This window comes from Anopheles merus, chromosome 3L, assembly GCF_017562075.2.
Source record: "Anopheles merus strain MAF chromosome 3L, AmerM5.1, whole genome shotgun sequence".
Taxonomy (NCBI): Eukaryota; Metazoa; Arthropoda; class Insecta; order Diptera; family Culicidae; genus Anopheles; species Anopheles merus.
In genome coordinates, this window is record NC_054085.1 from 20,283,936 (window position 1) to 20,299,896 (window position 15,961).

The following is a 15,961-nucleotide window of genomic DNA, read 5'->3' on the forward strand; positions in this document are numbered from 1 at the left end:
AATCAAACTCATAATTGCATACTATTATTGAATGAATAGTATCACAAAAGTAAGGCCCAAAGTTGCTGCATGAACGATGCGCCCGTGACCATCTGCAAATTAAGCTCATTCACTCGGACGCAAGATGACGCTCGCTTGCCCGAAAAGCTCTGTCTCAGAGTCCACAAAAACTTTTTGGGACAGTTGTATTTAAAAAAATATCCTCAAACCTCTTACAAACCCCTCTGCCGCATATGCCCTACTTCGAAATGCATATTAATGCCGTTGTTCTGCTTCGGGCATCTACCCCCCCCCCACCTCTGGTTTGTTTCGAAAAACTTGTGCACGCATAAATATGGATGACAAACGACGACACGTTGCGAGTGGGATCGCAGTGACCGAGAGCTAAGCATACCACTCACAAGCATGCACTCAAATCTAGCAACCATTGCAGGGCTAAATCTCTTGCACAGAGCCCACGCTGCTACGTCACTGGTGCATGGTTACCCAAGCAGATCAACACACAACCGAACACCGGTTCGGAACTTTCTTTCCATTTTGCTAAGCGAAAAGTTTGCCTGCCCCTCCCACAAAAAGTATTTCCTGCCACCAACAAAAGTTGGCATTCTTCTCCCTACGGGTGGGAGGAGATGGGGGTGGACGAGAACGAAGACTTTTCGTATCAGTGCACAGGTTGTTTCCTAGTTTTATTTTTTTCTACCCCTTGCATCATCCTGTTTCGTTTGGAAATCCAAGGATCCGGGCCCTTTTCGATTCGGTACAAGCGAGCGTACAAGACATGCAGTACAAAATGGTGCTTCATTGCAAGATGCATCTTTGGTTGGTAATATTAGTATGTGCATGTGTGTGTTGGTGTGTTAGCAAAGGTATATTGCAATGTGGGAGAAAAAGTTACTCGTTCCGGTTGTGGCTGTCATCAGAGCGGGAGACGCTTTATCGGTTGGATTGTTGTTACCTTGGCAAACCAAAAAAAAAAAACAACAAAAAAGTGGAGTGAGCACAGTTTTGCGATTTGTATTTCCAATATCAAGCCACTGTGTCGGTAGTAGTGAACCATGTACAATGGTTTGAGATTGATAACCTTCTCCGGTTGGAATAGTTTAAACACGGGTCTAGTCTAGTTGTAAAAGAAGATGGTGCTATAACCAAAAATCGCTTCGGGGGAGAGTGAGTGTGAGCAAACAGGAACATTTTGAACTTTTCCTCTAAGCCCCACCGTTCCCCCAAGGAAGCACTTGATGTTCGTCATACCTGGTAATTCGAAATGTGCAACCAAAGAACAATAAGCAATAAGGTGATGACCCAAAAATGCCATTATTACAAAGATTGAAGTGTGCTAAATATTGTAGCCTTGGCCGTTTTGGGTGAAATTGGGTCCGGATTCCTAGGACCAGTGCATCATTTGACACATATCTTTGGAAAGCTTAATATCTTTTTGGGTCCTCGTTGGGTGGACGGGAAAGATATTGATGGTCGTATATGGTCACCGGTCAGTTGGTAATATATTACATTGAAGTGAAATTAGATGCATTTTGAAACCTGAAAAAACTTGAAGCATTGAGCTTTTTACTGCCATTCACATTCGATGAATAACTCAGTGGCTCAGTGGTAAAAAGAGTCTAGCGGGAATGAGGAGTGCTCTGGGTTCCTTGGTCCCGAGGCCCCATCATCCATCGTCCACGGGTCTACTTTACTAACTATTAGATAAGCTGAACACTATCCACGGAGCCCCCAAACTGACGGAGTCGGTCGCCCTGTCGGCATACCGTTAAACCCAGCACTGTGTGAACCTCAACACAATGTTCAAAGGAAACGGGAACATATTGGTGATGCCGCAAGGTGATACCAAGTATACTATCCAGTTCAGATTAAATTAAGGACCCTTTGGTAATGCTACGTATAATTAATCAAAGAATAAACTCTCTTGAAATCAACGATTGCGTGTCGATTTGTTTACACATTTTGGCTGGTTATGCGGTAGAGATCCGTGATCTCATGCTTGATGTGGTTCAATTCGTAGCGCTGACTATTCTGATTACAAGAGGCAGATTTAGATTGTTGTTGTTGTACCATATCAGAAACAGAAAAATATTTATTAGGTGAAATACATTGTAAGAACGACATTCTATGTTGAATCGCTGTTGCGATTTTGTATTTCTTTCCATCGGCGTGAGACACTGGGCTTTTCTAGATTTACGTATGTTACCATGGGTGAAGAATGCGTAATTAATATTAGATTTAGTTTCATAACTATGACATCCTTTGTCAACCAGAATCATCCAAATTCGTCTGGATCGTGCATATTCAACTGGTCTCATGCGGACCCATCTGGATTATACCGACTTCGACCGGAGTCGTCTGAGCCTGCGTCGTTTATAGTCGTCCGGAGAGTCAAACGAAGTCATCTGGAGTCGTCCGTAGAGTCAATTGGAGTTACCCGATGTCGCTGGAAGTCGTCCGGACTAATCTAAACACAACCGGAGTCGTCCGGTATAGTCCAGAGTCATCGGAACTTAGCGGGAGTCCTCCAGATCCATCCAGTCACACCCGGAGTCGTTCGGAGAGTCTACAGACGGCATCAGATGTCGCTCGGAGTCAACCGGAGTCATTGCTGTTCAAATCTTCCGGTCTCATTCGTACTTGACCGATGTCAGCTGAAATTGTCCGGGGTCTTCCAAAATCATCTGAACCCAAATGCGATCGTCCGGAGATGTTCGTACTCAACTAGACTTAACTAGAGTCAACCAAAGACATCCTGAAAATCGTCTGGATTATTCCGGACTCGTTTGGATTCAGTCTGGACTGATCCGGAATTACAGAGTCACATCCGTTTTTTATTTATTCAGAATTGGAATTTGATTGGAGGTAATCAAACTCATAGAGGATCCAAGATCCGAATCACACTCAACTAGTTACCGCACCACTATACAGTAAAGTAAGTACTAAGAACACCTGGACGCTTCAAATGGGAATCGATCTTTGAAAGACCTTGTAGAATCAGGCGCGTTAACGCGTTTGATCCCCGGCGAAGACTCAACTTCTGAAAATAAATACTGTAAATCCCATGCCCGAGCCGGTCTCATGGTACAGTCGTCAACTCGTACGACTTAACAACATGCCCGTCATGGGTTCAAGCCCCAAATAGACCGTGCCGCCATACGTAGGACTGACTATCCTGCTATGGGGGGAAATCAATAAGTCACTGAAAGCCAACCCCACAAGTGGGTTAGCAGGCCTTGACCGGCATCGGTTGTTGAGCCAAAGAAGAAGAAGAAGAAATCCCATGCCCTCCTTGTGATATCCAACTTCGTACCATGTAAAAAAACCCCGCCACCCCCTCTCTCTGTTGTTCGCATTTAATGTGTAATATTTTGTTTTATTATAAAAAACTATCCTCAAATTTATTGCTTCCTTCCCTTCTACAACACTCTGACCAGGTCGCCCGCCCGAATGCTACAAACAACACACACACACACACCGCCTTTCTCGTTTATCGTCGTTCACTTTAAATATGCTCGCAACAAGTACACGCACACCGACATACGCTCGTGCGTGCTGGTGCACGCAAATGTCTCAAACAGCCTTTCTCCAATAAAATGTTTCCTTTCATCATCATACACCACCCCCCTTTTCTAACTTCGTTCATGCTCCCGTTAACGGCACGATACAGTTGCAAAGGGAGGGAATGGTGTGTGTCTGTGTACTAAAGTGCTGCAGTGGCTGTTCGTTGCAAAGCATATAAACGCCACCTTCCAACATAACACGTAACACGTGGGGGGGGGGGGGGGTTTGGTGGTTTTGGGGCTTTTCGCTCGTTCGCTTGCCGGGGTTTTACCTTATCACTTTTACAAACTAAACCGATAATTCTTGCTACTACTGTGTTCGGTACGGTGGCGTCCTCTATATGCTTGTTGTGCTACTAAACTGGGAATATCTGTGTGTGTGTGAGTGTTTGTCTATTTTTTTTTGGGGGTGGTTTAAATAATTATTGCCTTTTGCAAGTCAAGTTCACTCTAACTCATTGCGGTGTGACACGCTAACGTACTAAAATGGATAAAAAGACACAGCGATTACTGCGATTACACACGCGCATTACGGTTCGACAGGGGAGGATCGGTTTCGGGCCGAGTGGTCACACTGGTAGGCGCGCCTTCCTCCTTGGTGGATCGATGGTAACTAATGTCTGTGTTAACTTGATTTCGCCCCATTCCGATGTTCAATAATGCCCTGACGTGCCCCATCACTTCTGCCAAGAGACTTGTTTCCGGTTCCATTATTTGACTAGAGCGTGTACTTGCACACGGGTGTGTGTACGTTTGTGTCTGGTCATTTGCTGCTACTTTGCAGTTATTGGATTTGGTTGATAGAGACAGAGAGAGTGAGAGAAAGAACACAACAAAACACCACAATTCCTTTATCACACCATCACGATTATGCGTTATCTTTTTCTCTCTCTCTCTCTCTCTCTCTCTCTCTCTCTCTCTCTCTCTCTCTCCCTCTAACAGCAGTAGAAGAAGAAGTGACTCTAATTACATTCCCTACCATCTCCACTGTACCACGCTGCATTCCTTACGCGCTACAATATCGTCCTTGCATTGCAAAAAATTCGACCACTCCGCTCCCTCACACATCGTCTCACGTCGTGTGTCGCAGGTCCAAAGTGAGTACAAAATACAAATACCGCCCCTCCCGGGCCGGACGATCACATCTAAAACTGTCCACCGGTATGTACAAGTACCGTGCTGGGCCCGCCGGCCGGTGCCGCTGCCACCGGGTCGGCCGTCAGCATCGTTTCCTAGGACACCAGCCGCTTGAACCCGGCCCGATCGTGGCCGAGCTTCAGCTCCTCGTACAGCGACGGGTTGACCTCGGTCGCCATCGGGACGACCGCGTTGTCGTGGTTCAGCCCGGTCGTGGCGGTACCGTTCGCTGCCGCGTGCAGCGATTCCTGCCGCCAGTCGGCTCCATTGCCGACGCCCGGCCCGGACACGGCTGGAATCTTTTAGGGCAAAGCAAAGTGTTATCAAAAGTGTTTTTTTTTTATTTAATTAACCCAACACCGACACCGCTTACCTGCACATGCTCGACGTTCATCTCGCGCAGATAGCTCGGGTTCTCGAACGCGACGCCCCCGTTCGCCTGCTTCGGCCCGAACTTGCCCCGCTTCACGACGAAGAGGGCGGCGATCGCGAGCACGATCGCCAGCAGGCCGGCCACGATGCCGCTCACCACGCCCGCGTTCGTGCCGTGCGACGCGCTGGTGATGTGCTGGTCGCCGAGCGTGAACCGCAGCGGTTCCGAGAGGACCGACGCACCGAGATGGTTGCCCGCCTTGATCACCAGCTCGTACATGACGTGCGGCTTCAGGCCCTCCAGCTTGATGCTCGTCTCCTTCGCGTCCAGCCGGCTCGTTGCGAGCCCGTTGATCACGTTCGACAGGTTGTCGGTGACCGGTTCCAGATCGTGCCAGAACACCCGGTAGCCTTCGACCGTGCTGGGGTTCTTGGCCGGTGGATCCCACCTGTTGTTGGGTGGAAGCACAAATTATTAGCAAAATCAATTTCCTTCTCCACCAATGACGCATTGACTTTCTCTTACCGAATCAGCACCTCCTCGTCGCTCAGCACCTGCACCTTCAGGTTCTGCGGGGGTCCCGGCAGCCGCTCCCGGTTCTCCTGGAAGCAGCCGACGATCGTGCGCGTGTGCTGCAGCGCACAGATGCCGGGCGGCGTGATCGGCTCGCCGCGGCACCAGTTCAGGCAGCGGCGCGGCACGTCCTTCGACGCACAGCAGCCCCGGTGGTCCGACCCGTCCGCCGCACACCGCATCAGCTTGTCAAAGTCCACGATGCACTCCGGCCGGTCGATCACGCTCTCGATGTCGATGTAGAACGAGCAGGCGCTCATGCACGCGGCCGACACGTTCTGCGCCGTGCAGCACTCGGAAATGTTCGACGACGCAGCCGTGTTGCGGATGCGCACCGAGACGGCACGGGTGGACGAGCCGAGCGCATTCTCCGCGTGGCAGAAGTAATCGCCCACGTCCTGCGAGCTTAGCTTCGCGATCGTCAGCGTCATCACGTACAGGGAGTTGTCCTGGAGAGGGAGGGAAAACCGATCAGTACAACGAAGGGATGCTACAACGGGGCTTGCGAAAACTCACATCGACGTCATTCTTCATCGACATGTCGTAGTTGCCGCCCTGAATCACCGGTACGCGTCCATCGTGATCCCGCCAGAACATAGTTTTCGGGATGGGACGGGCACGGATCGTACACTTGAGGTCCACGGACTCGCCCACCGATGCCACCGTAATGCCCGAAGCTTGAATGCGCGGTGCAACTAGAAGGTAGAGCCAAGCAAGAAACCATTAGTGAGACCGTATCTAGCGCGAAAAAGGACACCCAAACGTACAGCTAATGTTGACCTTCTTGGCTGCCTGCATCGGGATGCCGTAACCGTTGTCGGCGTAGCAGGAAATGTGCTCCATATCCGTCGTGACGTTGTGGATCACCGTGATCATGTGGCGGGAGGTGTCCTGCCGCACCAGGTGGCCACCGACGTAGAGCGAAATGGTGGGCGCCGGATTGCCCATCGCGAGGCAGAGTATCGTCATGGAGCCGCCCTCGGTGATGATGTCGGACGGATGTACCGTCGGGGGCTGTTTGGTTGGGACAGATAGAGCCACACAATGGCATCAATGCCAAACGATCCTACGATCTCACCGAGAGCGAAACAATACTTACATCCACATAGGCGGGCAGGGCCGGATCCGTCCAGGCGACGAGCGTCTCCGACGGCAGGCTGGTGCCCTTGGACCCGATCGCCACCACGTACACGATGTGCTGCGTGTTCGGCAGCAGGTTGTTAACGCGCACCCACAGCAGCCGCGTGTCGATCACGGTGTAGTTGTTCGCCACCTTGTGTATGACGCGATAGGTGATGCTTTCGTGCGGGTGGGAAAACTCGGGCGGCTGCCAGGACACCGTGATCCAGGTGGCGCTGTGCGCGGACACTGCCAGCGAGTGCGGTGGCGAGGGCGCTCCGTACACCGTGCTGGCCGAATCGGTGCGCGACGTGTTGATCAGCAGCATGGACGAGGGAAGGGATGTGCCGTGCTCGCCGCGCGACACTACCGTGATGCGGTACAGTGCTTTCGGCTCAAGATCTTTCAGCTCGATGTCCGTTTCAGTGGTGTTGAGTTCCTGTGGATGTACCAATATTACAATATATCCGGCCCTAACAAGATCGCACGCGCAGTCTACTTACATGCTCCAGCTTGATCACAGTTTCGTACATGGTCATGTTGTTCACCTTGCCGTACTGGACGAGATAGTCGGACGGTTTGTTTTCCGTACTGTTCGCGTCCAGCTCGGACGGCACCCAGGCCAGCGAGATCGACGTGTTCGTGACGGACGTTACGTGCAGGTCCTCCACCGGCGCCGGAATGTGTCCAATGCCCTCCTCAAAGCACTGAATAATGTTCCCCGCGAAGGGTAAACAATCGGCCGGTGAGCTCGTAATCACCCCGCGGCACAGCGACTGACACTTGGGTGGAACGGCACGGCGGGCACAGCAGGCCGTATGATCTCGCCCACCAGCACTGCAGCGCACAATGGTACCGATCTGGCCGCGACACGTATTGCCCAGCTTCTGGATGTCCGACATCTTCGCATCGTAACTACAGAGTGGAGCACACTGGGGCAGCAATCCCGAGGCGTGACAGCACGCCGATATGTTGTAGTGTGTGTGGGCCGGTTCCGCCGCCACGTCACGCTTCGTCTGGAACACTAGGCGCGGCGAGGGGCCACCCTTGCCGTGCGCATTCACCGCCACGACGAACGCTTCGTAGTAGGTGGCCGCCTCCAGATCCTCCACAATGACCGGGGCTTGATCTTTCTCCAGCACGCTGTACTCCTCCCCGCTACCGAGCCGGCGATAGTGCAGATGGTACGCGGTGACCGTGTCGGGCAGGATCTTGGGAGGCTTCCATTCCAGCACGACAAAGTGGCTGGCGATTAGGGGGGCTTTCAGCTTCGAGGGAGGCCCTGACAGCACGCCGTACCCCTGCAGCAGACAGCTGCTGTACTCGGACATGTACTGCAGACACTTGAAGTAGTTGAAGTTGATCGCTTTCACGGTGCCGGAGCAGAAGGAAAGGCAACCCTCGGGGATGCCACGGCTCTTGCAGCACGGCGTGTGGTCGATGTTGTTCGCCAGGCAGGCAAAGGTGATGTTGGCCCACGGTGCGCAAACCATCAGGTCGGGCACCTCGGTGAAGTCCGCCTTGACCGGATCGCACATCTTCTCCAGGCAGGTCCGGTGCGTGATGCCCTTCTTCATGCAGCAGCCGCGCACATCTGGGAAGAAGTGGGGAAGTGTATTGGGAAGTGGATTAAGGAGGGAACTTTCTTTTTTGGAGGCAATAATACATCTTTCCAACATCCCAAATAATGATGGGGAAAGTTGGTAAAAATCCGCAGTCGTCTCCGAACTGATTCCGATAATTTCGGAACAGACTCCAGAAGGTAGGTCCGCCCAGTATTATCAGGAGTCGTTTAGAATCTTCTGGAGTCATATGGAATTGCTTAAAGTCGTCAGGAGTTGTTCGGTGGAACATGTTCATGTCGCCGGAGTCGTCCACATTCTCCCGGAGTTGGAGTCATCCGGAGTCGTCCGGAACCATCTAGAATCAGGCGGAGTCGGACTTCTAAACAAAGGCGACAAAAACGACTCCGGATGACTCCGGATGACTCTGGAGGACTCAGGAAAACTCTGGACGACTCTAGACAACTTCGGACAACTCAGGACGACCATGGACGACTCCTGACGACTCCGACTCAGGGTAATTTCGGACGACTTTGGACAACTCCGGAAGAATCTGGACTACTCCAAAATACTCCAGCCTAGACGACTACGACTTCGAACGACTCCGAACGACTGCGGACGACTCCGAACAACTATGGACGACTCCAGACAACTCCAGAGGGCTTCGGACAACTCCGGACAACTTCAGAAGACTCCGACACCGGACAACACCGGACGATTTCGGATGACTCAGTACAACTCCGGACGACTCCGGACAACTTCGGATGACTCAGGACGACTCCAAAGTACTCCAATCCAGACAACTCCGAACGATTCAAACTCCGGGCGGGACTAGTGGTTCCGATTTTGCCAGAGTCAGAATCGGACTAACAATAGTCGGAGTCGGATCGGAGTCGTGAATACGCTCCAGAGAGCACATCACTAATCCCAATGCTTCAGGAAACGCTTAAAAATCATGTCTGGAATTATCACAGAAGAAACGTCTGGAAGGATATTGATTACTCGCTGTACTCTCTTCATAATCAGGAATGCAAAGCAAAAATGTTTCACGTAATAATTCAAGCCTAAATTATTCGCTACAGCGGAAAAAAACAAGCGACATACAGAGCTACATTGCCCTCTGCTTGGAATGCAGCTTTATCGATTTGCTAATCGATAGCCCGACGTTCCAGGAACAGATTGGACGCTGCTAAACGATATCTCCTCCCGCACGCTAGAAGAAGCGCAAAGGAGAATGTTTTAAAAAATGGATAAATAATCGATCGAACTTCAGCGAGTCCATCGGGGAAGGATAGGGGAGACGAGCTCGGCACAGCCCTACTAGCACTAGGTTCACGCTTTGGTACGATGTTTATCTTTCTGCTTCTTTCGTAGCTTCCTCGCAGAATGCAAAAGTCATGTCGTCCCGTCAATACGTGCCCGGGCAGTTGATTGTCGTTCTCCAAACCCTCCCAACGCCTCAACTCGAAGCAACTCCAGTGACGAACTCCTTTGGCCATGATTTGATGGTGTGCCGTTGTGTTACATTAAAACCACTCCCGATGTTATCGAGCCGCATCTGCTGGGCACAGTAAGCGTTACACTGGGCACACAGTCATATTGACCCGGTGACTTGTCTTTTTGCCTGTCTATCTCACGTACCGTCTTGAACATGACTCTACCATTAGTGGCACAGTTTTTTTAATGTCCTCGAGAAGAAAAAAAAAACATCCCTGGAAACACTCCCAACAACTCTATTATGATGGTCGGATTGAGAGAATGACATTCGGGATTGACCGCGCACCACTTAATTGGCTAATTAAATTTGATGTCTCCACTGCGCATCATCTCCACTTACCTGGCAGAACCGGTACGACGGCCACACTCGTCTGCTTGCTAACGACGCCACCCTCCAGCGTCAGCGCACGGATCCGCATGCTGGGCAGGCTCGAGCCGTGATCGTTGTGCGCGCTCACCGTCACCGTGTACATCGTGAAGGGCGTCAGGTTGGACAGGACGGCCGTCGTCTGATCCGCCGACACCTGCAGCGTCACCAGGCCGCCGCTCTCCGCGGTCGTCGCATTCGCCAAATAGTCCTGATCGAACGCGTGCAGCCGGGTTGCATTGATCTGGTAGTACTTCACACTTCCGCCCAGCCGCTCCGGCGCCTGCCAGCTAACCTGCAGCGACCGCTCCGTCAGCGGTTCCACCGACACGGACTGCGGTTCCGACGGCAGGCGCTGTATGTTGTCCAGTATGCACTGCAGCCCGGGCAGCGTGTGCTGTACGCAGGAGACGCGTGACTTGAGCAGATCGGTAAATGGTGTGTACTCGCCGCGGCACATGTCCTGGCACAGGTCCGGTATGCCCTTCTCCACACAGCACGGCACGTGGTTGCGCCCGTCCGCCATGCACCGCACGATGTTCGGGAAGTCCCGCTCGCACTGTTCCGGCTCGGCGCCCGCCGATCCGTCCAGGATGTTGTGCAGCACGCAGAAGCCCATGCACGCGTCCGACACGTTGTTCGCGTGGCAGCAGTCGGTGAAATCGTGCGTCACCAGCGGCACACCGTCCGGGCTGACCTCCTCCTCCGAGTCGGTGTACACGTCCGACGAGGAATCGTCCTCCTCGTCCGCTTCCGAGGTGGCACCGGCCGCTTCGGGGGACGCTGTTGACGCTGCCGGGGATGCCGTGGTGCTCGGCGAGTCGGTTGCGTTCCGGCTGGTGGTGGCCGTTTTCTTTTTCGGCTGTCGCACTGCCGAGCGAGAGAGAGAGAGGAGATGGAGATTAGTGTTTGAAGCAGTTTTGCCTCCCCGCGGTGATAGTTTTACGAACACACAATCGCAAAAAACCGCGAGGACATGCAAGCAAGCAAGCAAGCAAAAAAAAAAAAAAATAGCGATTTTAATGGAAAAAGTTGCCAGTGCGCACGGCGTCTTCCGTGCGGGTCGTGACATCTTGGGAGGGCTTCGGGCGCAAAAGTATAGGGGAAGCAAAACTTTACCCTTGGTGACGCCCTCGCAGCGCAGCGCACAGTTCCATTTAGATAGTGTGCCGGATAGCTAAGATGTTCTTAACTCCCGGTAATAGTATTTCTCTATGGATTGTTTGGCGTTTGGCGACGGCGTAAGACTGGCAAAACTTTGATCATACCCTCTCGCGATGCAAAGAGCTTAACGGTCGTTTTAAATGAGTGTACGAAACGAGGAAGCTTGCTTAAAGTACATCCCAACTCTTACACATGCATAGAATTTGAATGCTTGCACAAAATTGTTTGTGTAAAATAAAGGGATCATTAATTTATGCACTGCTTTTCTTTTGCCATCCTGCCGTGGTGTACCGCCATCGTCCAGAATTTGACGCTTTTGTACGTTGTAAGCTACACGTTGTAATGAGCTCGTTGTAATGATGCAACAATACTAACACTCCCGACCTTGGCTGTCGGGTAGCCCGTTTGTTACATCCTTTCCCCTTTTGTCTTTTAACTCGCAAGGCGCCACGGCATACAGTATAAAGGTTTTCTTCGTTGGGGAACGCAGACGGTAGAGACGGTCGTGATAATTACCTGTTAGTGGGTGGAAGCTCCTTACAATCGGGTCACTGTTCACCTCGCACACGTACACGTCGGAATCGTTCAGGCGCGTTTCCTTGATGAGCAGCACCCATACGTCACCGCCGAGTGGTGTTCTGCCCTTGGGTGCTGAAAGGAGGAAACAAACAAACATATAAATAATAATGAGACGACAGACAAAAGTGGGAAGTCCTTGTGAAATGTCTGATTGCAATGGCAAACAATTGTTTTTGCTACACACAGAAAATATGTATGAGTCATAATTAAAACTATTTTCAGCATTGTTAAAGCGAAGAGAATAATGGAAATAGGGGCTTGTGGGGCTCCCATTTTAATGGAGGGTTTTATATTTGTATTTGACATTCCATTAATGTTAAAAAGAAAACGACATTTTAATGCTTCTTTTATATGGCTTCCTATTGAAATTGGAGAATGAAGATGACATTGTTTGAGATACTTGGAGTTTCTACAGCACTTAGAGGAGATGAAGTATCACTGTAATCTGAGCAAGCTTAAGATGTCAGCTGTGTATAAGATTAATTTAACACTTGTAATCCATGTTTAACTCTGTATCGATTGTGTGCTCTGGAAGGGAACAACATTAATAATTTTACTCAAAGTATCAATCACCGGACAAAGACATTTAAATTCCATGTTACAAATGTTGATGTTAAAGTAGATGTACTGTTGAACTATTTAGTTAATATTTGTCACAGTCCCTGAAGTGTTATTAATTAAAATGCTTGATTCTACAGAAGTTTGTTTGATCGTCTGTTCTTTGCTGATGCCTCAAGGCACAATGTGTGATGTCCGGACCGCAACTTGCGAAGTGGTTTAACAGGATTATCACAATAACTAGCGTACTAGTTATATTTTCTGGAAGCGCATAAATCCAACGAGAAATAATAGGGATGATGAAATTCAATGTGATACTCCATAGTTCGGGTATTTGATGAAGAATATGTCTAGTGATGGGCTAAATGGGCCTGCAGCCGGATTTAGATTGATCCGAATCCAGTGGCTTTCGGATTCGAATCCGGATTAGCTCCAGAGTTGACGGGGAGCTAGTTGACCTGGAATAATTTTTAGCCTTTGTTTAAATTCTTGGGTAAATTTCATTATGCTTAGTAAATGCATAACAAGTAACTTAAAACTACACATCCTAATTTGAATTCCTTCGTCTGCACTATACGGTGCACGCTATATGCTGTATATTCACGCAACTAAATACTCTAAGTTTCATGAGAATTTTTGAATATTTTATTATTTGTGTCTGGGCTCATATCATATCATGTACTTATTATTCCAGAAATTATTTAGATTCAATTAGTTATTTTGAACTATTCAACAATGTATTGAACGTTGCTCAAAATTGTTTGAAATAGTTGTTTGAAAAATGTTAGGATAAAATCTGGAAACAACCAGAAAACTATGGAAACGCAATATACCGGTTTTTACCGATACGCACATAGACGATAGAATTTTAGCTAACGAGTGTAGCTATCAAGACATCCGCATCAAGAACGTCGGAGTCGGATTGGATTCACGGATCCAATCCGGAGCTCCCAACACTAATTTGATCCAAAGGATTTGGTTGTCTATTTATAAACATTTAAAAATCGTCTTCAAAACGGTAAATAACATTAACAATCATTGTTTTCCGAGTCAATTTCCAATGTCTGCAACATTTTTCATTGCTTGCAAGATGTTTTTCAATAGCTGTCAAATGTTGCATTTCAATCACAATAATGTTTCAGTTCTTCCACATAATTTTCAACACGTCTCATGCTGGACTGAGTTTGCCCGTTCTTTGTGATGTGTTGAAAATCATGTGTAAAGGCCGGTGTACATTGTCCGTACTCGCTAGTGTATAAGCCAAACAATTTGGAGTCGCTTTAGAAAATGTTATTTTTCCATGTTTTTTTTTACTTAATCTGGATTGGAAAAGCTTTGAAATTTATAGAAAAAGGGTGAAAAAGCTACTTAAATTTGAGATCGGGCACGACCATTCCCTCGATGATCAAACAAAGCTTCCACCGCCAGATGCACTAGTGAAAATCGATATTACACTAGCGAGTACGGATACAGGCCGGGGTACAGGCCTTAAGAATTGAAAATTTGAGCTGATACTATTAAAATTTGTTAACAGCTGTTGAAAAACATCTTGGAGAGGTGGTGAATAATGATGAGCACATACGGAAGTGACTTGGACAACCCTGTAAAACAATTTGGCATCAGATTTATGCCATGTGTTGCATAACCATCATTAATATTCATAATGTTTCAAGCGATTTGTTCAACTCAAATGAATTACTATTACATAAAGAACTATTTTATGAGTAAGAAACTAGACACATAAAAACACACCCCTATCAAACTAGCAAACTGGTTTCTGTGCATAAAAAGAAACAAAATTAAATAAAATAAGTAATAAAACATTTTAAAGGATCTTACCAAAGCTAGTACATTTCTTTTCGAAATGGATACAAGAAAAAAAAACGATACCAAACATCAAAGGAAGTTGAAGTTTAACTTTCACTTTCCCCGCTTCCCCATTTTACACCAGAATTCACCGCGGTACATAAAACAGCGCAACAACTTCCCGCGAAATGGTCACTGGAGTTGCTAAGAAATTAAAGCACGAAAGGTTTCTCGTGGCTTTTGGTAAACGCGTAAGAGGAAGAAAAAAAAGCAAGAACGAAAGAAAAGTCGTGGTGCACTCCACTTGCTCTAACGCTCGTAATGGGCTGTACGGGTGCAGTGGTTGCGCTTCTGTACCAAGAGGAAGCTCCTTCCTGCCCGCATTCCGTGCCGTTTGCTGCCGCGGACGGCCACGGTCGCCGAAGCTGTGAAGTGAAGCAGTTGGAGATGCCTGGTACTTTACGCGCTAAATCCCGTCCTTTCGACCGTGAGGTAGAGGAGCGAGAAGCGAGAGCTTGCCAAGTGCTGTGAGAAATGAAAGTATCACTTCACGGGAGAGATGGTGGTGATGGTGCTTCAACGGGGCAATGGTGTAACCCGTTCGTAACCGGACGGAGCAGGTAATGGTAGTCCGCTTACGGGTCCGTTGTCACACACACACACACACGCTGGTGCCGAGGAAACAACGGAGGAAAATAATTAGCGAACACCGAGCTAGAAAAGTCTTCAGGAAACAGGTAATGGTAGTGGTGGTAGTAGTAGTAGTAGTAGTAGTAGTAGTAGTAGTAGTGGTACTAGCAATAGTACAACCTGGTCGGTCTCCTTCGGTGTTTTGAGAAGTACAGACAACATTCTTGCCTCAACTCAACGCAGAACAAACCGGGAAAAGGAGTTGTAGCTGTTGTTGGTGTTGTTGTTGCTGTTGCTATTGTGATGTTTTTTAATCACCGTCTTGCACCTTTTCGCCGGTCGGTGGTGGCTTCCCTTACGCGAAAGCGAAGTCCGCCACGAATTACACCGAGGTGAAGAAAATGTGTGGCAAATCACATAATGGGAACGATGGGAAATGAAATTTAATTTTCTATTTCTTCGGAAAGTTCTTTTCGCTGTGGAAATAGTAGTGGTAGTAGTAGTAGTAGTAGTAGTAGTAGTAGCAGTAGTAGTAGTAGCAGTGCACTAACAAGGTTGTTTGCTTTTATGTTTTATTTAGTTTTCTTCGGCTTGGGTGTGGTAAAAGGATTTCTGGTTATTTTGTATCTATGTAATTATAGTTCAAAAGTAGTTTGGCAGGGATTCAGATTTTGTTATGGAACACAATTAAAGCCATTCATTTTTGTTTGCTGTGAAAATAGTTAAAAAATCAAGGTCTAATGTATATAAAAAAAATAGGAATAAAATGAAACAAGTTTGTTACACAAAGATTAAAGATCAAATGTCGGTACAGAATAATGTGTTTGTTAGTCCGTATTCTAGCCAGGAATCACTTCATACAGGGGAAAACTGGGGGACACTTTTTTCACTCTTTCTCAAGGAAAATGGACTTTGGAATTGGACTCTATAGCACCTTTTTTGGACTGTCAAAATGGAAATTCCAGTTAGATTTGTCCAACAAGGGTGTCATAGTATTCGATTCCCTACAAAATTAGATCATTTCTTATACGAA

At 48.4% G+C, this 15,961-nt stretch overlaps 1 protein-coding gene across 5 annotated transcripts in view; it reads right to left on the reverse strand.

Annotated features, from left to right (window-relative positions):
• Positions 1–4,449: 4,449 nt before the first annotated feature.
• The window catches only part of LOC121598520 (Ig-like and fibronectin type-III domain-containing protein 1), a 118,700-nt gene continuing 107,188 nt past the window's right edge, over positions 4,450–15,961 (reverse strand). For all 5 annotated transcript variants that reach the window (XM_041925490.1, XM_041925491.1, XM_041925492.1 and 2 more), the window contains 9 exons: positions 11,872–12,006; positions 10,165–11,061; positions 7,269–8,359; positions 6,746–7,204; positions 6,414–6,660; positions 6,163–6,341; positions 5,599–6,095; positions 5,074–5,521; positions 4,450–4,999 (listed from right to left, as the gene is read on the reverse strand). In XM_041925490.1, the coding sequence (XP_041781424.1) occupies positions 4,796–4,999; positions 5,074–5,521; positions 5,599–6,095; positions 6,163–6,341; positions 6,414–6,660; positions 6,746–7,204; positions 7,269–8,359; positions 10,165–11,061; positions 11,872–12,006 (4,157 nt within the window). In that variant the 3' untranslated portion in view covers positions 4,450–4,795. The remainder of the gene's footprint in view (positions 5,000–5,073; positions 5,522–5,598; positions 6,096–6,162; positions 6,342–6,413; positions 6,661–6,745; positions 7,205–7,268; positions 8,360–10,164; positions 11,062–11,871; positions 12,007–15,961) is intronic.